At 37.6% G+C, this 25,924-nt stretch overlaps 1 protein-coding gene across 1 annotated transcript in view; it reads left to right on the top strand.

The window, feature by feature from the left end:
• Positions 1 to 15,487: 15,487 nt before the first annotated feature.
• csmd3b (CUB and Sushi multiple domains 3b) overlaps positions 15,488 to 25,924 on the top strand; it is a 507,791-nt gene continuing 497,354 nt past the window's right edge. The window contains exon 1 of the mRNA XM_073858336.1: positions 15,488 to 15,790. Within this exon, the coding sequence (XP_073714437.1) occupies positions 15,616 to 15,790 (175 nt within the window). The 5' untranslated portion in view covers positions 15,488 to 15,615. The remainder of the gene's footprint in view (positions 15,791 to 25,924) is intronic.

Raw genomic sequence — 25,924 nt, 5'->3', positions numbered from 1 at the left:
CACAGTCTTCGGCAATTTTACTCATTCAACTTTTACTCAATTGCTCTTATTTAGCCTCAGACAAACTCTTCAAGTCCCTCCCTGGCGGTGTGGGGCATTCTTTATGGCCGAGACATTGCACATCAAATTCATTGGATCTGATTGGTTCATCAGAAGCCAAGCCAAGCTCTCTAATGATCAGTTCAATGAATATTCAAACACTCTTCCTGGCTCTATGTCCAGTTCTGGCTTTTACACCCTCATTGCTGAAAACGGAAGAACAAAGCCAAGTTGTTTAACAGCTTGCAAGGCTTGGCTGGCATGTCACAGGAATGGATCTGTATTAAGTGTGGCCGTTCATGTCGTTGCTTTATTGCATTCTGCAGTTAGAATTTTGTCCTCTGTGTTCTCATCTCTGGTCTTTAATGATTTTATTTTATAAGCATTGCTTTTGTTGTTGTTGACATTTTTGTTGAGTGTTAACCAGCAGTGTAGAGGGACAGTAGAGTCTCTGGTGTACTTTAGACTTCTGGAGGATTTTAAAAACACAGAACAATAGCCAAGATTGTCTCCTTGGTAACAATGGTAAAACTGATCTAATACCAAACAAATGAGACCGCAACATGGGGCGGTGGGTGCACAAGAAAGTAGAATATGATCTGTTGGGACCAATTATGCTGGTAACAATGGGAAACTAAAGCGTGTAAACGTTGAACGGTTTAGGCTGAACAAAAGTGCAGTGTTGATGTACAGCACGATATATCTGTAACTGTGCTCTGTATGTGAGTGTCATGAATTAGAGATAACTGTAGAATAGTAATGGATTTTTGTACGTATGCTTCATACTTCATTCATGGCCAGGGGATATTAAAGCTAGATTTCATGCATTAACCAGTGATTGTTGAAATGCTTACCTAATACATGCAGATGTAGAAGGAGTACATTAAATATGAAATAGTAGTTGACTATTTAGCAACTTGTGAAATACTAGTCAATCATTCGGATCATCTGCACAGGAAAATTCCTTGTTGAACTTAAATTTAGTTTAATCAATTTGAGACTACAATTAATTTCAAATGTCATGACTAATGAGGAGTTGCTATTAAAGAGCAAGTATTGTCCAATTCACGTTCTTAAATTTCCTTTGGTGTGTAAGTGTGTATTAGTACATGTTAACGATGTACAAAAGGTACTTATCCCAAAGTAAACGATGACGCGAGTTATCGTCTCCAACGTAAATCTCTTTTCTTAGACTACAACACACGGATTGTAGGCAACAGTTTACTTCATAATTCCTCCCGCTTCGGACTAACAGCCTTTAAATTAAATCCTGTCTGCATTGCATTGTGACCGAATCTTTCAGACATGGTAAGGAGCGTCACATTTCCGGCTAACGTCGAAGATATTCAGACTAATCACAACGTACAGATTTGCTGGCAAATCAGGGACACAGCGCTTTTCAAATCTGTGCGTTTCAAGAAGAGCGTGAAATCTGGAGCTACAAAAATGTATGGTATATGGACAATAATGTGTTTTTTTAACCATAAACCACGCAAACACATTGTTTTATACCAAATACACAAAATAACATTATTTTAAGCAATGAAATAGGTGCACTAAATAAGTTTAAATAACTTAAGCTAATTCATCTTTATTTTTATCATTTAAACAACTCCTCACTAATCAAGAAAGTGCAATGTGGTAATATTGCTTAATCTCAGATGCAAGTATATTTAAAGGCGCTCTAAGCGAATTGACGCGTTTTAGACCATAAAACATTTTTTGTTACATACAGCAAACATCATCTCATTATCTGCTTGCTGCCTGTCCGCTGATCAAACTGTAAAAAAACGCGATCTCTGTAGACACCTCAGGCTCGACAAACGGCAATATCAACATAGTGGCCAAACCTAGCACAACAAAACATAACAAAGTGTTCCAGCCAATAAACGACAAGAAGGATTTGGGGGTGGGGGTTGGGCGCGTTCATGAAAGCACGGACGTGAGAGGGAGGGGGAGGTGTTAGCTACGCTCCGTTTGTTTGAAAACAGTTCAAACATCAACAGGAAGTGACGTCGCACATTATTCGCTTAGAGAGCCTTTAAAGTAAAGCTTCACCCACGAATCAAAATATCAAAATAAACCGTTCATGGCTTACTACAGTAAGAAAACTGCATTGCTTTGCATACTATTCAATAAAATGAATTCAACATCTGTTGTTTTTTTATCAGCGGGTGCATACTGTATATGTGCATTTATTTATTGTGTTGGTTCAAATAATAAAGTAGGGAGTTGTGTATATTAGTTTTGCTACTGTATGATTATAATTATTAATACATTCTCAGATAAGCTTAAATCGGTTCTTTGCAGGATCACTTAAGATCTTGATTTCAGTAATTTTATTTTAGTGACGTGATTGTCACTACCTTTATAAACACCTGATTAACCAACTTTTATAAATAAAGATAAAATTGGACTTGAAGAAAAGAGAGGTTAAACAATATATTATTTTATTATTTTGCTTTTATTTAAGGGGCAATAAGTAGGATTTTCCCCCATCTAGTGGTGGAATTGTATTTTGCCTTCAAACGAACAGTGCTCTCTAGCGCCTCCCCTTTCCAAATGCGTGTTGCAACTACGGTAGCTGTTATGTAATCGCTGATCTCCTTGTCTGTTGCAGCTAGTTGAAGTGTTCTGAATGAAAACATATTGTGGAAACGCGTTGGTAGGTTAGTGCTTTTTGTCCCTCTCTCTCTGCTATTATAGTTTATCAATACGTATGGATAGGGATGCCTCCTTGGACTTACCCTTTCAATGTAAGTAAAGAGGAGAAATTCTAAGCTTACAAAGAAAAGTCAGATCTCTGGCAGAGGTCATCTGACACCAACGAGGACATATTTATGAATAAAGATGATTTTGATTTTGATTAATAAAACACTTAAAATCCTACTTACAGTCCCTTTAAAGGTATGACTACCAAATAATGCATTGAACTAATAAATTATTCTTTGATATTTACATAGAAGGTATGTAACTTTAATAGGGCTTATTCGCAAACACCGGAAGTCGCTAGCCGCGGCCATCTTGTTGACATAACATCTGTCCTGCCCCTAGCCGCACGTAGATTTGAGTCGAGGGGAGCAGTAGCCTAATGGCTCAATCTCGTCTGTATTAAGAGAAGATGAGCTTGATTATTGTGGAACCATATCAAATAGACCCAATAGCCTTAAGTAAAGATCCGTCCTCATTGCCAGCCGTAACTTATCCGAATATTTATAACTATATCGTTCATACAGTATCCGCATTCATCATACAAGCACTGAAGGGCCGTTCACATTATAACGATAACGATAACTATATCATCGCCCACATCACCAAACAATACGTTTATGCTAATTCGCTCACGGCACTCGCACAAATCACTTGCCTTTAATATTGCTTGTAATAAAAACTTTTGCAGATGTCCTCAACACGCTGCGTTTCGCGTAACTCTAAACAGTGAATCTAATAGTTTGTGTAATCTCTTACCTTTTGGCATAACAGTTAGTTAATGTAATAGATTAAAAAGCATTACTTAGTCAATTTTCACAGCAACTGGAGGTAATCTAATGTTATAGACCTCAGCAATGAGCTTCACTGTCATTTTAAGTGGCCGTGCAAGTGGCTCAGAAAGTGATCCCAATGATGTTGTTCATTGTATCTGTATCGTTATAGTTTTGGTGTGAGCTCCGCTATTCTGTTTAATATAAAACGATTTTCAAAACTCCTTAATTCCTACCTAGTATCAATGCCAGACCTATTATTATGTTCATATAGTTATTAATACTAAATTAATAACGGTCTCAATTTATGGCAGCTTATTTGAAAGAGCAGTTTCAGACACTGCTTACAGCTAACCATATGTGATCAAATTATGGGGACAGACTTTGCTGTGAGCATATATCCCTAACGTTACCTGGGGTAAAATGATGGGGACAGACTTTGCTGTTGGGAGTCTCTCCTTCGCTGGTTCAGCTCCTCTGTCTCCTTCCTTTCATGTTTTCTGACAGTCGGTATCGCATAAAAACTAATTCCGGGGTTCTTTTTGCTGTTGTTAGAACATCCGTGTATTACACCACACACCATCGCGCGGTTTTAAAAAAAATTACACCGATAATACCATGCATAATACCCACGCTACCTCGCTTGTCAATTGACAGACTGACAGTTTTATGTCAACAATATGGCCGCCGCGAACATTGATGACGTAGATCGAATAAGCCCTATAGGTGCAAGAAATATCCAGAAACGTTCTACATGTTCTTTTACAACCCTATGATTTATCCTTTGAATAATATGGTCTGTTTTTGCCCTATTTGGAAAGGTTATGAATAATAATGTAGAGCTCTGCTTTGATTTCTCTGCTCTGCTCTGCGGCTCATGCCAGTAGCTCACATTAGTAAACACACCTTCTATGTTTGAGCCTGTATCAGATGAAAATGCAGATTTTCAGGAACAACTAATTGTATGGAGATTGTTAATGGACATTTCTGAGTAGTAAGTATGTGGGGTTTTTTTCAGTATAGACCTGCAAAATGTAACTTTAAAGTCAATAGTAGAACTTCAGCCTATCATATAGCATTAATTAGCATGTAGCGCTAACTCAGCAGTCACAACTTTAGCATTTTAACAACTTTGTAATTAATTTAATGTGTAATTTAATGTTGGGTGTGTATGCTCGGTGTTATGTTGAGATTGGCCTGTTTTCCAGCAGTCTTTTGCGTGCACGAGGTTTACATGAAAATGAGGCTCACAATATGTTATTCCCATGTACAAAGCTCTTATAATTCATCTATGCCGTAAATGCAGTTTGACATTCTATGGCACTTAAAATCCAGCCTGACCTAAAAGGTTCCTCCTGATCAAAGAGCAATTCCTTGAATGGAAGTGATTTTTAGAGTGAAACTTTTCACACCCACCAGTTTATGTCAGTTTATTGCAGGAGCTACTGTAGACTCTGCTGGAGATTATCTGCCCTTCTTTCCACTTTAGATATAATTATTACATCAGTCTGACAAGCCCAAAGGGTCGGGAGTATATTTAGGTTTCTTTCCGATTGCTGAGCCGCTGGTTTTCTCACCAGCACATGGGTAATTAAGGGGCAATTTTCTTTAATTGACATATTCAAATTAATTATGGATTGGGAACATGTAATAACTTCTGGCCTGCTATGCAAAGTGGACAGTGTCTTTTTACTGTGACTTTTTTAAAAATTGTGATATACAAGAAGTTGATGTAAAAAGTAACAAATGCTGTTTAACTACAGTTCCTCTTCTATAATCTAATAACATGGTCTATTTTATCAGAAAGACAAGTAAATTATTTTTAAAGAAGACTTTGTTAGGTTTTGGACTATTTTGAATGATTAAATTTGAAATTCCACTGGGTCTTAAAGGAATAGTCTACTCATTTTCAATATTAAAATATGTTATTCCCTTAACTAAGAACTGTTGATACATCCCTCTATCATCTGTGTGCGTGCACGTAAGCGCTGGAGCGCGCTGCGACGCTTCGATAGCATTTAGCTTAGCCCCATTCATTCAATTGTACCATTTAGAGATAAAGTTAGAAGTGACCAAACACATCAACGTTTTTCCTATTTAAGACGAGTAGTTATACGAGCAAGTTTGGTGGTACAAAATAAAACGTAGTGCTTTTCTAAGCGGATTTAAAAGAGGAACTATATTTTATGGCGTAATAGCACTTTTGGGAGTACTTCGACTCGCCTGAAAAGTCTGCTCCCCTTCTCACTCTCATAATGGGAGAGGGAGGGTGTTACTGCGCCGAGTCGAAGTACTCCCAAAAGTGCTATTACGCCATAAAAAATATAGTTCCTCTTTTAAATCCGCTTAGAAAAGCACTACGTTTTATTTTGTACCACCAAACTTGCTCGTATAATTACTCGTCTTAAATAGGAAAAACGTTGACGTGTTTGGTCACTTCTAACTTTATCTCTAAATGGTACAATTGAATGAATAGGGCTAAGCTAAATGCTATCGAAGCGTCGCAGCGCGCTCCAGAGCTTAAGTGCACGCACACAGATGATAGAGGGATGTATCAACAATTCTTAGTTAAGGTAATAACATATTTTAATATTGAAAATGAGTAGACTATTCCTTTATCTAAAATAATGGTTTGGCAATACATAAATAATAAACATACAGCACATCTTTTTGATTCATTTCAAAGCATGTTAATAAACCAAACAAGTTGCAAAGGATGTCATTACGCAAAATATCATTACGCAGCAGCCGAAAATAGTCCCCTTAGTAACTTTCAATGGCAGGGGACTATTTTCGGGCACTGCGTAATATCATTGGAGCCATGTTACGGCAGCAAACACTCTAAAAACAAACGGTGCTTTATAGCACCAAAAGTGGTTCTTTGCTCGTAATCATAGAAGAACCATTTTTAGTGCCATATAACACCGGTGAAGCACCAGTGAAGCACCTGTGTAGAACCATATAGTGCTATGTAGAACCATGTGTGGTGCTATATGGCCCCTATTTGGTTCTACACCGGTGCAACACAGGTGCTTCACCGGTGCTATATGGCACTAAAAACGGTTCTTCTATGATTACGAGCAAAGAACCACTTTTGGTGCTATATAGCACCGTTTGTTTTTAGAGTGAAGTCCTTGATTATTACGACAGAATGAGAGAATAGTTCCTAGACATATCTGCCTAGAAAATTGCAACTTTTAATTTTCCATCAGATTTAGTACACGATGTAACCACAGAAGAGTCAAGTTTTAAATAGGAAAAATATTGAAACTCTTTGTTTATTTTTTAGAGCGATGCAAATTTTCTAATCAGATTCAATGGATTATGCTAAGCTATGCTAAAAGTGCTAGCGCCAGACCCGGAGATAAGCTAACTGGATTCCAAAACAGTATAAATCAAATGTTTAACTCTAGAGGAGCTGGAAAATGAGCATTTTTTTTAAGTGAAGTGTCCCTTTAATGAGTAACTTTCAATAGGTAAACCGTTGCATGTAAAGGCAGGTTTTTTGCAAACACAAATTTTATTAGTGGCAGACACTGTAAAAACAACAATGACATTAAATTAACTGTAAATTGAGAGAATATTTCCTTGTTTTTCTTAAATCTTATTTGATATTTTTATATCTTATATACAAAAGAGTAATCGTACAACTTTGAGAAGAGATCTGAAACTTTCAAACTGTGCTTAGATTTGCCAAAAATCTAATGTAAAAAAAATCTTATGAGCTATGAAAGAGCAACCTCTGAGCCGCCATCTTTTATCATCTAATGCTTTTTAAAGCCTAAAATAATAACAAAATAATTGTGATTTGCATACATAAATCAAACAAACCACATAAATCAGAAAAGATAAGAATTCCTATAACAATTTCTGTTTCCAGTCAAAGCAAGACCTTTCATTCTCTTGTCTGTCACTTCTAGTTTTTGATGCCTTGTCTTGCATAACTGGAACAGATCTATGACTTTTGCCACAGGAGGCTGAGGAAGAATTGATGGGTGTGATGTTAAAGGCCTGACACTCTTAGGCATAAAACTGTCATTACTTTGTCTTAGACCCCTTTTGTATGGAATGGAAAGGAAGAAGGTGTAGTGTAGATGTGCTGATCTAGAAACAGTGCTCTGCAGATCTTACAGTACCACACATCATTGTCAACTACCAGACTGCAAACCTCTGTGTTTCTTAGCATGGGACACTACAGAATTAAGTATTGGACATGACGAATGGCACGCTCTTTTGTCCTCACTTTCTTACTTTATATCTCACCCTCTCTTATTTTAGTCTGATAGAGAATATTACGGCCATGCATCAGAAGGTAGTTAAAGGAACAGTATGTAAGAAATTTATATCAATTAATCATTAAATGGCCCTAAAATGTCAATAGACATTAAGAAATCATTTTCATTTCAAATACTTATATCACTCACAACAGCGGTCCGGCCAGGATATTGTCATTTAAAAAGTGGAGTTGCAGCCCTCAACTGATGTTTTTGTTGTCATTTGGTATATTGGCCACCAGCTGTGTGGTTGCAGTACCAGTTTTAGCCACACGTTTTGTGATTGCAATACCAGTTTTGGCCACAATCCTACATACTGTTCCTTTAATAATGAATCAATAACTTCATTTATGCAGGCCATAATGACTTTACATTACAAAGTGTGTGCCTTGCGCCATATTTCAAACTGTTATACATTGTAAAAGGTCTGTTGACTAAACTTGAGGTAAAGTTAAGGAAATAGTTCATCCAAAAATCAGGATCTTTTACATTTATGTCATTCCAAATCCATGCGACTTTTGGTTTCTAACTGAAATAAAAAAAAAAAAAATGTTTTTTTAAACAAAAATGTTTTACTTTTTGCAGAAGCACCTGCTAAATGCAAATTAAAGGGTAAAGGAGCTTTCAATACTCACTTTTTGTTAGTTGTTGACTAAAAATGTAGTCTTATTATAAAACACGGGAGTAACAGCATGCAGTAAATAAGCAGAGAAACTCTCTTGTACCTTAAAGGCGAGCTGTGTTTGTGACTTAATGAAGTGTGCAAATGAGGTCACTTTTCCCATCATAAGAATAACACAACTAATGCCTTAGGGCCGGATTGATGCATTGCATCTCTTCAAGTGACCAAGAGTCTTTTTAAAGCAGACGTTTCTGTATCTCATTGCTGAATGCCCTTGGCACTCAAAATGTTTTTGTTATGTAGTGGTGTGATATGTTGAAAGCTAGTGATGCCCAAAACTTTTCGGGCAATGCTTTGAAGCCTGGCATTGACTGATCTTAGTTTTATTTCGTAATGGTGTCTTGGATAACGGTGTGCAGGATATAGGGGCGGTTTCCCTGTCAGGGCTTCAACCTAGTCTCAAACTAATATGCATGTTTGAGCTGTTTTACCTACAAAACAGCTTGCACTCACATCTTAAAATATATCAGTGCCATTGTTTTGTCTGAAGATGCACACTTTTACTGTTTTTTGTAAGGCATGTTTGTAAAATACTAAAATGTCCTAATATAACCATATTGCCAAGTTCTGGCTTAATCTAAAACCCTGTCTGGGAAACCGCCCCACAGTGTGTCAAATGTGATAGTGTCTCGAACATACTAGTGTGAGATTATGGGGCATATATCTGTTTTAATATTTTATATTAAGGCCTAGATATATTAGTAAGATATAAGTCATTTTTACACACAAAAACATTACTGGTGTGCATCATGAGATCATCTATTGCACTAATAGCTGCTGCTACCCAGTCTCACAAGGTTTTGTGGTATAGTCACGTAAAAAAAATCGTGATATTATCTTGAATTTCCGCGTTTTTTCGTGATCGTATAACGAATTCGTGTTTTCGTGTGATTATCACATATTTGTCACATGTTTTTTTATATGTCGCTTGGCGTTAGGGTTAGTGTTGGGTTTGGGTAGGGATGTCATTTTATGTCAATCTAACCCTAAACACAAGCGACAATGGTAAGAAAATAGGACAAAACAGTTGAGTAACCAATACGTGATAATCGCACGAAAACAGGAATTTGTTATACGATCACAAAAAAAAACACGGAAATTCGTGAAAAATCACGAAAAAAGAATCAAAAATGTATGTGACTATAAACGAAATTTCGTGAGACTGGGCTAAATATATTTTAAGATATGCAAGTTGTTTTCAGTTCAGACACTTTAGACATGCAGTTCCCTCTATAGTTATTGGAACAAAACAGGATTTTTTTTTTTTTTTTTTTGCTATGGCACTACATTTTTTGCACAGAAGCAGAGAATGTGTAGTATCAGTTTGATCCATTGCTTCTGCAGTGTCTTGCATTTGGTAATAACACACATAAGTCGTTGTTCTTAGTTGGTAAAGCGTGTATGTGTTGTAACAAATGTTAATAAATATGACATTTTTACATAATCTTACAAATATCTTGTCTCAATAGCAAATACATCTGGAGGGCACTGTATATATTAGTCTGGGCCAGGGCTGGACTGGTAATCTGGCATACCGGGCAAATGCCCGGTGGGCCGACGTCCTTGGGGGCTGGTGAATATAATATGATATGTATATATTTTTAATTGGCCAACGACCGGCCTCATAAAGCATGGACAGCGGCCCATTGGTTCATTTTCCATACTGACACTGGGCTGGCCCAATCATCTCTTAACAAGCTCCACCCCTCCCCTTCTGTTTCTTGTGTCAGATGGAAACAGAGAGCGATGATCTGACACACACAAGAAACAGAGAGCGAGTATCATACAGACGTATCATACATCTCGCACTATTTTTGTCTGACCAGCCCATAACACTCGTTCATCGCGCAACGCAGCCCGTTGCTTTCTTTCTTTGTTTTAATGTAATTTATTAATGGCGCTAAAAGGTGCGGTGGCAATGTACTGCATTTTCCAAAAAAGTTAGCGTAAGATGTTTTTTTTTTCCGGACAGACCGGCCCAGGAGACACCTAATCAGTTGCCCATTGGTTCTTTTTGATTTGACATTTGGCTAGCCCAATAACAACTTTCAGGGCATTTTATGAAGCATGCAGCGTCAGTGTGCGTCTGTCAAAATAATAGACGACTGAGAAGCGAGTTGACATGCGGTAAGCAGAACTGCTTTTAAAACACTGTTGTTAGATATCCTCTTAATAAAACACAGTCAAAAACACAAATGATAGATCAATGACTGTTTGCAACATGACAGTGATTACACTGCAATAAAATACAGTGTGGGCAGAATTATTACATCAAACTTTTGATCACAGTTTTTATCAAACATATTTTACTAATTCCAAACCAAAAAATTTTTAATACCATTAATTTTGTAAATAGAGCATTTATAAGTAATACATTATTGTTAATGATGGCTGACTGGAGAAAAAAGCAACTTATATTCAAGTGTGGAGAATTATTAGGCACATTTTCTTTTACATTTAAAATGAGCCAAAAATGTTAACACACAATGGACATTCATTATTTATGTCCATAAGATAGATGCCATGCATGGAAATTGCAAAACTGAGGTATGACCATCATACAAGAAATCCTGATTCGGGCAGCAAGGGCATAAAATAGGATGAAAGGAAAATATATATACAAAATGTTGGTTATTAAAATTACTTTGGTTTGGAATTAGTAAAAGGTGTTCAGGAAAAAAGTGATCAAAATTTTCTGCACACAGTGTAATGGGGCTTGTGGCTTGTCATTGTAACATTTATCTTGTCTCAGTGTTATCATAAGGTGCACAACATTGTGCACTCACTGGCTTATACTATTATTTTTAAAACCTGCAAAGCCTTTTACAGCGCTTACATTTTTGTAATGTCACGTGTCAGCTCTTATACTTTTCTTCTTAATCATTATATGGAGTTATAGTCAAGGCTGCACAAAGATTTGTGATCCTATGTAGTGGGCCGGTCTGGGCCAAAATGCCAGGGCCAATTTTTTGTCCCAGTCCAGCCCTGGTCTGGGCTCAAAGGGATAGTTCACCCCAAAGTTACATTTTGTCATAATTTACTCACCCTCTCATGTTGTTACAAACCTGTACTAATTTTTATGTTCTGCTGACCACAAAGTAAGATATTTTGAGCAATGTTTGTACCTAAACAGATTTTGAGCACCATTGGCTTCCAGAGTAGTCAAGAAGTCAAGAGTGCTTCATTTCAAATATATTCTTGTATAAATATCTTTCTGTTTAGCAGAACAAAGAAATGTATACAGGTTTATAACAACTTGATAGATTTGTAAATCATGACAGAATGTTCATTTTTGGGTAAACCTTTGAGCCCTGTATAAGAAACTGCCCATGCAACTTGCCAAACATGCTAACTGGATGTGCAAAATAATTTAGTGCTTATTTCACGTTTAAAATAGTTTTGCTGATAATGTTAGTCAAAGTTTCTTTCACCAAAATGAGTTTACAAGGCCATATTTCACTCGGTTTTTAACTGTTAGAATTAATCAGTCCTCTGTGTAAACGCCCCCTGTTTTGGTTGGTTACCCTTTCTGCATGTAAAATGAGAAAGCAGTGCTCACAGGTTTTTTGTTTTCTGTTTGGTACATAAGTTGGTGTAGTCCCATTATTTAATGAAAGTTTATTTACAGATCTTGAATCGTTTCACAAAACTATCTACACGGAAATGTGATGCACAACCTGTTAGACCGGGGAAAAAAAACATCAGCAATTTCAGTAGAGAAATGTTTTGTACTGATTTATGTACTAAAACGATGTACTTTTTGTAAATAGTGTCGAACTTTTTGACTTCTAATAACGTGAAAATGTTCTTTTTCACTAAAATTTAAATATAATAAATGTTGGGAATCTGGAACTGGAACATTCTGGGCTTATATAAAATATTTCAAGCAATGCTTTGTTATGCTGCATCTATTCATTTAAATGATGTTGATCATAAAGTGCACATAATATTACTTAAGTCTTGTACACTGCTCTAGAAGTTATTGGTACATTGAGACTGAAATGTATAACAATTCACATTACAACTGTTTCGAAATTCAAATTGAAAAGCTGAAAAGATCATAAATAACCTTTCTTCGCAAAGGTCCAGTCGTATTGAGCTGATCTGTTATTTAAGGGACCTAAACTGTATTTTAATTTGGTGTGTTGGAAAAGGGAAGGAGAGGAAGGTTAGTCTGTTGTACTCAACATGGATAAGAAATGGGGATTTGATGAGGTGCAGTCATGATTCATTCTCTCCTGGATTTTCCACCATCATGCTCCCTCTCCCGTGATCCTGTCATTGAGAGACTCCAATGAGTAAAGGTTAGATGCTTATGCATATGACTCTATGATTTATTGCCCTTTCCTTTGTTGGATGAGGATGGAATTGCTCAATCTAATTAGTGCTTGAGTACATGTAGTGTTTAAAAAATGGGTAAGAATGACTTTGTTGAATAATTCCCTAACTCAACACTCATTTATAACGCTCAGGCTCTTAAACAGAGGGAGGAATTGATGGCTCTTGTATATTTGCGAATACATCCGCATATAAGAGATGAAAACTACATACAATGTTAAAACAAAAATCAAAACAATGTAAATAATAATAAACTATATAAATAATAACTGATAGGAGTTCAGATGCAAAAGCCGCTAAACACCATCTCCGTCGAAAACGAGATAATGATATTAACCAATGCTCTAAAATGCTTGATTCTGATTGGCCAGTCGCGACATTTCATGGTATGTTATTCTGAGTTTTACCATGGACCTGTTGAATGCTTTATTCTGATTGGCTGAGAAATGTTCCATGGGTGTTGATTATTTTTCTGTAGGCTAAACAGCAAACCTGACCTGTCAAATGTCTTAAAAATAAGCACCAGAGCTAACCAGTCACACTTGGGTGTGCATTATTTTCTAATAATTCAACGGCCTGTCGTCAATTATTCCTTGCATAATAAGGAATTATGCTGCAAATCATTTTGACAGGTACAGTTTAAAGTTACACAAAAATTATATATAAATATGTCTTTTAATAACATATATGACATTATATTTACAAATGATTAAACCAAATAGTGTGTTCGTGACATCTGGACGTCTTGTCTTATCTTAAAGGTCCCGTTATGCCTGTGTTTTTTAAGCTCTGATTGTGTTTATAGTGCGTAATATAACATGTGTTCATGTTTCACGTGTAAAAAAACACGGTATTTTTCCACACAATTTACTTATCTGTATACCGCTGTTTTCACTGTCCTTAAAACGGGCTGATGTCTTCCTTGTTCTATGAAGTCCCTCCTTCAGAAATACTTAACGAGTTCTGATTGTGTAGTTTGTTTAGTGTGTTGTGATCCAAAAGCAGCTTAGCTTGCCGTTAGCTTAGCTTGCGACTGTGGGCGGAGTTTAGTCAAAGAACAGTTCTAGTGACGTCATTAAAGCAGGAAGTAGAGGTCTGTAGTCCAAACCGGCTGTTCGCTGTTGGCTTTGAAAGGCGAATTCGGTTCAAGGAAATATATCGCCGCCTTGCAGTGAACTTCGAGCTTTATCATTTTACAGGTATAATTTATGCTATTATAGCAACATTACACACTAACAAGGGTTTAAATCAGGAGGAATGTGACCTGAACTAAAAGTAAATGAGTTTTCCCTCGCAGAAGGTATGCATTTGTTAAAAATCTGCAAATAAAATATTTCAAATATTTAATGTTTCTTACCTTACTTATGAAGTAAATAGACGTTTATTAAGAGGAATAATGTATCAGCAGGTTGTTATGGCGAAATAGCCCAGGGCTTATTTCTGCAATAACAACCTGTGTCCGATTGCATAAGTCATTTATATTTTTCTTTAAGACAGATCATAACTGTTTTAAGTATTTTACATGAAATTGTAGGTCTATTTTAAATCCAGACAGTTACCTTATTTTATCATAGTTTAGTTACACAAGTTTGCCGCGTAAAGGACTTCAGCACCTTGGAGAGCTCTATACGTTTATGTCTAGACGGGACTGCGCTTCAGTCTTCATTACACTAACACATGTGATAAAAATTGATCTTTGGTTCATTTATCTTGGGGTGATCAGTTAATCGATTTAACCAATAAATTGATTTTTTTTTTAAACAATGGTTTAGATTTGTGTTGCCCGGGGCTTGGTTTGTGTAGACGAGAAGAATGCGAGTTGTACAGTATAGCCAATTTAAAATGTCTGTTTAGCATCACATCTGTGTACATGTAGTTACATCAGCGCGTGTGCGCTTTGTTGTAGGTGCGTGAGTGTGGGAATTGATGGGGGATTGAGAATGCCAGGCCTCTGAACATGAATTTGACTGGGTGTTTAGCCTGTAGATGGCAGGAGCGTCCTTCTACACTGCAAGCGTTACATCCCAAGTTCTTTAAAAAGATGCCATTCGTAAGTAATAACGACAAATATAATCCTAATAGTAGCAGAGTGTTGGGGAAACAGGATTATGTTTTCTTCAAACTTCTTAAGGAAACAGTGTCCACAAGGTTATGAGAACTCAATAACAGTATTAATACCTGTATAGAGCTATAAGCGGTCTCGGTACTGCATTGGACGTAAATTAAATATTGAATGGTTTCCCCTGTGCGATATGACGTTTAATGTATATATTTTTGCCTATGTTCAAGGAGTAAACGTATCCCTTATAAGACACATCTCTGTGATGATTTAGTGAGTTATGTTGCCTTTATCTCTGTGAAAAAAAATATATATATATTTTTTAATAACAAATCAATAATTGAAAAGACAATAATCAACATAATAAAATTTCATAATCGATAATTGATAAGGAAATTCACATAAGGGAGTAAGGATAAGGGAGTTCAAATGCTTGCTTCATTATGCATCACTAAAAAAAAAGCACATTATTTGCTATTTGGCTTTTGGTGAATCTATGCGTTTTACTTATAAGTGCTCATGTAAACTCATCGAGCAGTTATGAAACAGTGAGAGCATCCTAAACAGATTTGGAGTCGGTGAGTGAGATCACAGCGCATAGTTTGGCCCCTTTCGGTGAGATGGTTGAGTCCTCGTCAAGGTTGCTGTGGTATCCCAGCATCACCGTTCACTCCGAGCCACACCGCGATCCTATCCGCTCCGCTTCTGGCTGAGGGAACCAACAACTACCTTCATGTGAAAATGAACATAGATGACACAGAAGGAAAACGCGTCAGATCAACGGGAATCCTAGCCGTTTTTAAGAGAGGATGTATTAAATGCGGTCCGGTGGACTCCCAAGCGAAGAAAATGAGGATTAAAACTGGAGTTGCATTTAGGAATCTGATATTTTTTATGATGGTCACGTGCGTGCGAGGTAAGTCATCAGACTCGATGAGTTATTTGGGGGATTTTTGCCTCGATTTACACGTGTATGGAGGTTTGAGTGTATGAATGTATGGATGGATGGATGTACTTGTATGTGGGGAGAGCCGACCGTGCAGCAGTATGCTTGAGAGTGGAAGCGCATTTACTCAATGCAGGCATTGAGCGAGGACTCAATAAATATTCTTGCAGTATGCTCAAGCCGATACGTGAGTTGCTTATGGACATAACATGATGAATTATGGAGCGATGTTATATTTTGAGGCTAAGATATCCCATTCAAAGCTGTTTTCGGGGCAGCAGTGCAGGGCGTTTTCAGAAAGTGGTCTCAAATAAACACTAACCTATTACGAAATAGCAAATTACATATAGCCCAGTACATCACAAAAGGACGTTTATTATATGTATTTCAAACAGCGGTAGTATCAATGGTTGGATGGAAGTGGAAGCGCATCACGATTTCTTTAAGATGCAAGGTGCAATACACTGTTGGTACAGCCAAAAATGCTTCATTATACAAGAAACGTGCGTTATTAATCAGTGAGTGATCTATAGTTGTGTTACATGTTGTGTTACGTGTACGATTTGGACCTTACACCTGTCAGTGTGCCATCCGGCTCTCCAGAGCATCTCGCAATGGTGTGATATTCATCACACTTGATTTGGCGGATTTAACTGTTGCATGCCGTCTCCATATAACATGTGAAGTACAGACCATCCAACCTGCTCAGGTTTTTAATGTTCAGACATCCTTAATGTTTTCTATTTATTTGGAAAGCAATAGGCTCGGTACAAGCTCATCTTTTTCCGAAATGTAGATCTTGCAGTGGATTTCGACATAGCTATATAAGTTGACAGCTTACGAAACCTACATAATATTATAGCTTGGCTTTCTGATGTAAAAATGCGTTTTTATATATTTTAAATAAATTTGGTGGGGTGGAGGCAAGCCCCTGGGCAACACTTCTGGCTGATGTATCTTGATCATTAGCACCTGCCTAGCATTTTAATTTGCATCGGAGCATTGACACGTCTGATGCTAAACGGTTAGTGGATGTAGTGACAAGAAGAGCACATAGGATGTACCCAGCACACAGAGACCTCAGTTCATTTGCAATCCATTTATCTCCTCTTTTATTCATTTTAAGTAGATTAACCATTACAGTTTTGGTATTTGACTTTTCAGTGTTGTTGTGGATACTTTCTGGGTGTGAATAAATGAGTATCGTTGGAAAAATGAGTCGGTTGATTTGGTTCCTAGATGCCCGGTGTCCGCGTAAAGTGCGCGAGTCTTGTTGGCTGATAACCCGTCGCGTGGTGGCAGTGTGACGGGATCGCAAGGATAATTAATGCGATCTAGAGCTCACATCACTGCCATACTACCCGAGAGAGAGAGAGAGAGAGAGAGAGAGAGAGAGAGAGAGAGAGAGAGAGAGAGAGAGAAAGAGAGAGATTCAGTGTGACTACAATGAGTCATTCTGACGCACAGTTTTTAGCCAAATAAATAAATGTAATGGGCAAAAAAGTCAGAAATTTTCTTATACAGTATAAGACATAAATGGATGGTTTGTGAGACCGGCAGGCCTTAAACTTAATTATAAACTATAATTCCACTGGTGCTGAATTAATACTTGCTGTACCGGAGGCAGGTTGATCCACGAGGGCCCAGGTGGTAGTTTTTAAATAAATATGCTTCATATTCCTTTTATTTCTTGCAGGCAGTGTAATTAGCAAGAAGGCATATTTTCTTACATAGGGAATGGCATATGGCTCTAATAAAACTGGTCAATTTCCACCAATGATCACTTCCTGCAGCGATCTATAAAATGTTGAGTATTCATTTATCATGTTTATGCTTTCAAGAATCTCATTTCTACTTAAAATCTCAGGCAAGAGAATGATACTCGTCCTTCGTGGTTGAACTTGACTGTGTAACTGAGGGTTTTCACCCTGCTCTACACTGCTACAAATGGTTCTTCATAGTGATGTCATAGAAGAACCATTTTTGGTTCCCCAAAGAACCTGTTAGTTCTAAGATTTGTGAAAATAAACTTTCTTTCCTATCCTTTTCACTACAAATAACCTTATGTGAAAAACAAAGGGGGCTGTGGATGTTAAAGGTTTTTAATGGAATCATACAGCCAGAATTGTTTTGCACTTTTATTAGAAAGAGATTTAAAGGTGCAGTATGTACATTTTAGCGGCATCTAGTGGTGAGGTTGCAAATTGCAAGCAACGGCTCAGTCCACTGCTCACCCCTCGCTTTTGAAACACATAGAGAAGCTACAGTAGCCGCCACCGGACAAACATGTCATCGTCGGAGACAACTTATTAAAAAAGTTTGTCCGAAAAGGGCTTCTGTAGAAACATGGCTGCACAAAATGGCAACTTCCATGTAAGGGGACCCTCTGTGTATGTAGATAAAAACGTCTCATTCTAAGATAAGTAACACATAACTGTTCATTATGAAAGGTCTTTATACACCCCTGGTATTATAGTTTTGTATATTATTTTGCATTTCTGTCAAGAGATCTTTCAAAAAATTACACATTGCACCTTTAAAAACTATTTTATTAACTCGCTTTAAATCTATAAGCTTATAAGTGACCTCAGATCAGCACTGTACCTCAAGCTGAATATGCCCACTCAATGTAGAACATCCAGATTCACTGACGACAACCGATCTGTGCTTGCCTTATCCTACAAAAGGAAAATCCAGGACATGACAAGTTTCTGCTGTGTAACCCTGTCTGTTCTCTGCCTCGCCTGAAAGAGGCTTTTAATCTCCATGTGCAAAAAAGCGTGGCTGTTGAAGAGCCAGGTGCAGTGCAGTGTCATTAATGTCCCCAGATGTCTGCAGCCAAATAGATTTTACGGAACTGCTCTTTTACGTGTTTGCGGTTGTTTGTGAAATATGAAATGCTTGAATTTCTAGTAGCTGTTCAGGTGTGTGTGTGTGTGTGTGTGTGTTGCTTGTTTCTTTTCCTACCCGTTGACAAATGGTGCGCCACCCTCAGATTGGAATTACGCCTCGTGGGAAATCGAGAAGCCTCAAGAAAATGGATCCAATTACAATCTGTATTTAGTTTGTTTATTGGTGCACATTGATGTTAAATATGGGTGTACGCATTATAAATACTGTACCCCTTTTGAAATCTGATGGAGGCTGATTTAATCCAAAGTGCCGCGATTGTAGTGCCGACTGCATTATTGCTCCTTTGATATGCATCACCTTTGCTCCTCGCCTTGAGCAAAATCGATCTGGAATTCAAGTGATACTCGCATGGTAACAAGGCAGATCACGAACCCCCCGCAGATCAGTTGATGCATGGACGTTTTTTGGTCTCTTGACTTAATCGCTCCTGATGGTCAGCGTTGCATTAGTCATGCTCATATTCACGCCTATTTTGGTCTCTTGACTACATCTGAAGTGTTAAACAGCCTGTACTACAAAGTTCACAAAGACACTCACAGATGGCTTTTAGAAAGTGATGATTATTTTAAAGAAGTAGTGGACTAGAACGGAGCTTGTTGATATATTGGTCTTGGACCACATGGTGATTAAGAATCTTATAAGAAACTTGTGTTTGTAGTTATTTAAACAGCGTAAGCATGCAGTGTAGAAATGTTTTACAAGCATATAAACAAACTAATTTGTCCTTTTCATTATTGTATACTTAGGGAAATCACTTGAAACCCCAAAGAACATTTTGGTATACACCAAGGATTCAGATCCGGCACTGTGTTTAACAACAGCTGGTCGCACAGAAATCCCATGTATTTCATTAGCGAATTTTGTGGAGACTGTAGTGCAGCGTTGATGTCATTAACAGTGCTTAGCCGACCCAGACATTATATAGCCATTATTTACCTATTAATAGGCTTATGCAACAACGAGGCATGCATACTGTTAGTCCATCAAGAAACCATCAACACTTTTGCCAGCTTGCACTTTACCTTTAATGACCTCACAATATTTTTTCTTAGAACCAACATTAAAGGGATAGTTCACCCAAAAATGAAAGTGGTGTCATTGATGACTCACCCTCATGTCGTTGCAGACTCGTAGGACCTCCGTTCATCTTCAGAACACAGTTTGAGATGTTTTAGATTTAGTCAGAGAACTTGTTGATCCTTCAGTGAAAATCTATGTACGGTATACTGTCCATGTTCAGAAAGGTAATAAAAACATCATCAAAGTAGTTCATGTAACATCAGTGGGTCAGTTAGAATGTGTTGAAGCATCAAAAATACATTTTGGTCCAAAAATAACAAAAATTACGAATTTATTCAGCATTGTCTTCTCTTCCGCGTCTGTTGTGAAGCGCATGCGTGAGACTAAAGTCACGTGACTGCAGTGATGCATATGACGTGTTATCCTCAAACATGTTTGCGAAGTTTTTTTTTCAAACTTACAGCGTGCGTCTCGCTCAGACTGTAAAAAAGCCCAGGCGCACAAAAACAAACAACAGCTGGGGTGCACCAGATAACACGTCATCTGCGTCACTGCAGTCATGTGACTTTAGTCTCGCGCATGCACTTAACAACAGATGCGATAGAGAAGACAATGCTGAATAAAGTCGTAATTTGTGTTATTTTTGGACCAAAATGTATTTTTGATGCTTTAACACATTCTAACTGACCCACTGATGTCACATGAACTACTTTGATGACGTTTTTATAACCTTTTGGACATGGACAGTATACCATATGTAGATTTTCAATGAAGGGTCAACAAGCTCTCTGACTAAATCTAAAACATCTTAAACTGTGTTCTGAAGATGACCAGAAGTCTTACGAGTTTGGAAGGACAGCTGGGGTGCACCAGATAACACGTCATCTGCGTCACTGCAGTCACGTGACTATAGTATTGCGCATGCGCTTAACAACAGATGCGATAGAGAAGACAATGCTGAATAAAGTCGTAATTTTTGGACCAAAATGTATTTTCGATCCTTCAACACATTCTAACTGACCCACTGATGTCACATGGACTACTTTGATGATGTTTTTAGTACCTTTCTGGACATGGACAGTATACCGTATGTAGATTTTCAATGAAGGGTCAACAAGCTCTCGGACTAAATATAAAACATCTTAAACTGTGTTCTGAAGATGACCAGAAGTCTTACGAGTTTGGAAGGACAGCTGGGGTGCACCAGATAACACGTCATCTGCGTCACTGCAGTCACGTGACTATAGTATTGCGCATGCGCTTAACAACAGATGCGATAGAGAAGACAATGCTGAATAAAGTCGTAATTTTTGGACCAAAATCTATTTTCGATGCTTCAACACATTCTAACTGACCCACTGATGTCACATGGACTACTTTGATGATGTTTTTAGTACCTTTCTGGACATGGACAGTATACCGTATGTAGATTTTCAATGAAGGGTCAACAAGCTCTCGGACTAAATATAAAACATCTTAAACTGTGTTCTGAAGATGAACGGAGCTCTTACGAGTTTAGAAGAACATGAGGGTCATTAACGACATTATGTTCATTTTTGGGTGAACTATTCCTTTAATGGGAGTAGTAATGTTGGTTGGTGGGGCCAGCAGGGGGCGCAAAAATTCCCACCAGTGCAATTTCTGCATCCTTTTCAACCATATTTCATCGAATACAGTTTCTAAAAAAACATATTAGATGATGTTTGCATGTTGTTACACAAAGGCGCCACACAAGAGCGATGACTATGAAAGCTCATTACCTGTAAATGGCTTTACAGTAAGTGCACAGAAGTATTTTTCACGTTCGCAAGTGCGCAGGGCGATTTAGGCCGTGATTTTATTTTGACAGAGCAGATCAGCTTTTGCTAAACAGAACATTTGCTGAAACACTGCATAAAGCCTCTTCCTCTCACAGCAAGCACTGAATCACTATCAGTGAGCTGATGTAGTGTAAAAATGATATTTCTGGTCAATCAGAAAACTGTTGTAGCGCACTGCATTGAAGCTACTGACTTCTACATTTTTGTGACCTCAAAGGAGTGAAGGCCTTCCAGGTTGACAGCTGTGTGGGAAATACAATGTGATCGGAGTCCTGTGTCTGTCAGGGTGGCTCAGGTGCAGAGGCGCAGAGCTGTCTGCGTTACCTGTTGTGACAGAGTATCTCAGTCCATACACCCTCATAAACATTCACAAGCACATTCACAAAATGTTACAGCATACGCGGTGTCAAAAAAAAGGAAAGCCGTGTTTGTTTGCTTTATGCTAGAATGCATCTGTACTACTGCAGTATTCAGTGGATCCTTGCTCTTTAGCAGATGTGTCTTCATAGGCGTTAGTACCGATGATGAATTATGTGTGTTCACTTTCTATTTTGAGCAGAGAAGCCTGGTGAATTTCCTAGACGTGCTGGACCAAGACCTCTGCCCTCGTCCAAATGACCACTCTGTGTGTCGTGCCAAATTTTTATGGGTCAGCTTCTGTGGACGAAGAAATAAGATCAAAGCCCATGGTGAGAGGTCCATCAATGACAGCCAATAGAGAACGACAACAGAGATTCAAAGTGGGTGTTATGCTGTATGGCTGACTCCTCACCTTGTAGAGTTTGCTACGAGGTCACATTTTCTCGCTCGATGTTTTCCACCTCATTGTTCCTGGCTGAGGTATGTGGAGAGCAGTCAGTGATGTATTTGAGGCCTCATTGTTTCGCAAGGGAAGCTTGTTCACGGCTGCCGCTCACGGTGGGTCTCTTGTTTAAAGTGAAAATAGTTGTCGGTACAATCTGGGTTCCATTGAATCGGGGCCGACTCATGCCGGGCGTCATTGCCAATTTTTGCAAAGCTCATTTATTTTTCTCCCTCCAGTTCTGGCTCACATATGTTGTTTCCTTTTCATAGACAGCAGATATAAATAATTTCTCTTTGACTTAGACTGGAAATTATGTCTCTGGAACAGCGATATTTGGTTGTAATTGAGAAACTGTCTTTAATAAGAGAAGAATAATTACCTGGCATCGGCTATAGAGAACACAGCTGGACAGGAACTTGTCAAGTTTGACCCTTGACCTTTCGTTCTTGGGCTTCTGGCTGTGGCAGCGGATAAAGCTGCTTGCCATGCTGGACGATGCCATCAATTAATAACCTATAATTTTTGCGAAAAGTCACACAAAAAGTGAATTTCCTACACTAGAATGTAAATAGTGCAATGTGAATGTTGCTACTGTAGTATATTATATATCTACAGTGCAGCACAATACAGGTACATGGTTTAATTTAAACCTAAAAGTAAATTAAATTGATCACATCTAACCAAGTGAAATATTAGAAACAAAACTGATGTGACTGAACTGTGACACATAAACTATCAGATATTTTGTATATGCTGCATAAAATTGACCTCATAGTGATGTTTTGCAAAAGCAATGTAAATTAATGCATTAGCTTACATGAAATAACAATAAACAATACTTTTTACAGCATTTATTATTCTTGGGTTATGTTAATTTTAGCATTTACTAATGCACATTAATGCTAACTGTTAACATTAGTTGATGCACATTGAGTGACTGTGGACAACTTTATTGGCATTAAACATTGCTCACTGTAGCTAATACATTTGCTAGTGTTAACAGGCAGTATGCAAAAGCCGATAAATGCCACCTCCATCAAAAATGAGATAATCAGATGCATGTTTCGGCACATAAAATACATTAATCAAATACTTTTGTTAAAAATCCACTTGGGTGATTCTCGCGAAATTAAACTTATGAGGTATCATAAAACATTTTGATAAAAAAGTAAATGCTATCAAAATAAGAAGCGTACAGTTACAAACATCTCTTTACGTACTATTTTGCACATGATTTCAAATGACATACAAACCAATTTAGTTGTTTTTTCCACATTTAAGGGGTAATTTTCATTACCACAACGTGTCCATGACTGGATTTTTGTTCTTTGACATAAAAATATTTATAATTAAAAATCTAAAAAATAAAAAGACATTTACAGTAAAGAAACATGTGGTATTTGTGGATAATTGGTAAATGTAGAGACAATAATAAGGAATATAAATGTGTCCAAGAAAAAAAATTCTCATCCTCCGCAACAAATTTCAATCATTATTTAAGCCCTCAAGGAACTAACATTTAAAAAAAATAGTTGGAAGGGACATAATTGACTGTGACACTCAAGATGGCTACCAAGTAAGCAGTTCTTATTTTTTTCTCTCCAGATAAAAGTTGACATTTTGTTTGTCATAGTAGACATTTTTTTAGTTCTCCTTACCGAAACATGAGATTGTAAATGCATATATTTAATGTAATATCATGTTGCGGTTTTGATAATTTTTGATAATGATAATCTAAAAAATGTAAATAATTTTATAGGAAATATGTTTTAAATCCTCTAAAAATAATGGTTATAGTAAGTTCAGACCTTAATCTTATATGTGAAAAAAAATGGCTTCAAGGTTTTTTTTATTCTGATGCTAGACAAGGACTTCGTGAGAATCACCCACTTCACGCCCCAGTACAATATGGACAATGGACAATGGATTGTCTCCGAAATGCATATATATATGAGTTTTTTACCTGCAGGTCTAGCCAAAAAGTAGTTGCAATGTTATGCAAAAACATTATGCAATGTTTGTCTTTCTATTAGATTGTTTTAGTTAATGTCACTGTATCACATTGACCTCGTAACTTCATCAAATGACACAATCTCAGAGCACAATCTAATTAAAATGGTAAACATTTCAAATTAGTGTCTGCTATTGTGAAAGAATGTCAACAGTGTAGTTAGGAATATGCTAAATGCAGTTTCATCAGTTTTACCTCAGTCAAAGTCACCTTGGGGCAGATCCATTTGTTCTAGTCCAACAAGATTTAATGCCAAATTTTGAGTTATGGCCCTTCAGTTTGGTTGAAAAGGTGAATAAAAGGGATTGTGAGTCTTGATTTTACACAGGAATATGCATGATTAACTTTGATCATTACTACTGTATTTTAGATTAGGCAAGTTCATTTTCAGTTTACACAAAATGCTTAGTGAGTTACCAATGATGCATTGCTGTCATAACAAACAGTTAATGCTAGTTTATGAGGTAATGCTGAAGGCACAAGGGCAATAACATGTAGTGCAACAAATATTACTTTGGTAGAGCAGGGATATTTAATGGTCTGTGTTGGTGTGAGATGTTTGTCTCACATTGTCCGTATTGTACTGGGGCGTGAAGCCAAAGACAACTTTGTTCCAGCTGTTTCATACAGTACTGTGGCTTACTAAGGCTTAATTTAATAGAAATGTTTTGGAAACACTTTGACTCCATAGAGGACAGAAAGAGCTCTCTTAAGTTGTCTCCGAAATGTATATGACTTTAAAAGCTGAATGCCCTAGAAAGTTATGACCATAGTTGCATATTGAATGGCTGGCTAAACCCATCCTCACCCCCATGGCGTCGGTGTTTGACGCACTTGACCATGCGTCAGTGTGTTGCGCGGAGGGTATACCTTTCGCGTCATTTTTTTGACGAACTGGGGACTTGGATGCTGTTGCGTCCGTTGCGTTCTCTTTCCTATTTTCTTGCCATTTTCGCGTCGGTTTAGGGTTAGATTTACATAATGACATCCCTACCCAAACCTAACTCTAACCCCAACGCCAGGTGACAATTGTCGTACCTAACTCTAACCCCAACGCCAGGTGACAACTGTTTAATTTCGCGTACACTGTTTAATTTTGCGTAATCTAACCCTAAACCGACGCGAAAATGTAAAGAAAATAGGAAAGAGAATGCAACGGACGTAATAGTATTGAAGTCCCTAGTTCGTCAAAAAATGACGCGAAAGGTATACCCTCCGCGTAACATATTGACGCATGGTCAAGTGCGTCAAATATTGACGACATGGGATGAGGATGTGTAGCTAAACCAGTATGCTCAGCTAGTGTGGCACTGGTTTTATATATATTTGGTCTTGAAAATGTAATTCTCTTTTTTAGTGTTTTTATTAGTGTTACTCTGTCTCTCTGTAGTAATCAAAATATAACTCAACCATAGAGGCAAAGCAATCAGTGGCATCCGGTGACTTCTTTTTCAAGGGTGCTCGATGCGAAGTTCGTCACAACATGTATGTAGCACGTCATGTGTGTGGTTTGTTATTTCAAAATATGTGTTCTG

Source organism: Misgurnus anguillicaudatus, chromosome 20 (genome assembly GCF_027580225.2).
Source record: "Misgurnus anguillicaudatus chromosome 20, ASM2758022v2, whole genome shotgun sequence".
NCBI classification, from domain to species: domain Eukaryota; kingdom Metazoa; phylum Chordata; class Actinopteri; order Cypriniformes; family Cobitidae; genus Misgurnus; species Misgurnus anguillicaudatus.
Note: the sequence above shows the minus strand (reverse complement) of the source record. Positions and strands in the feature narration are given on the sequence as shown.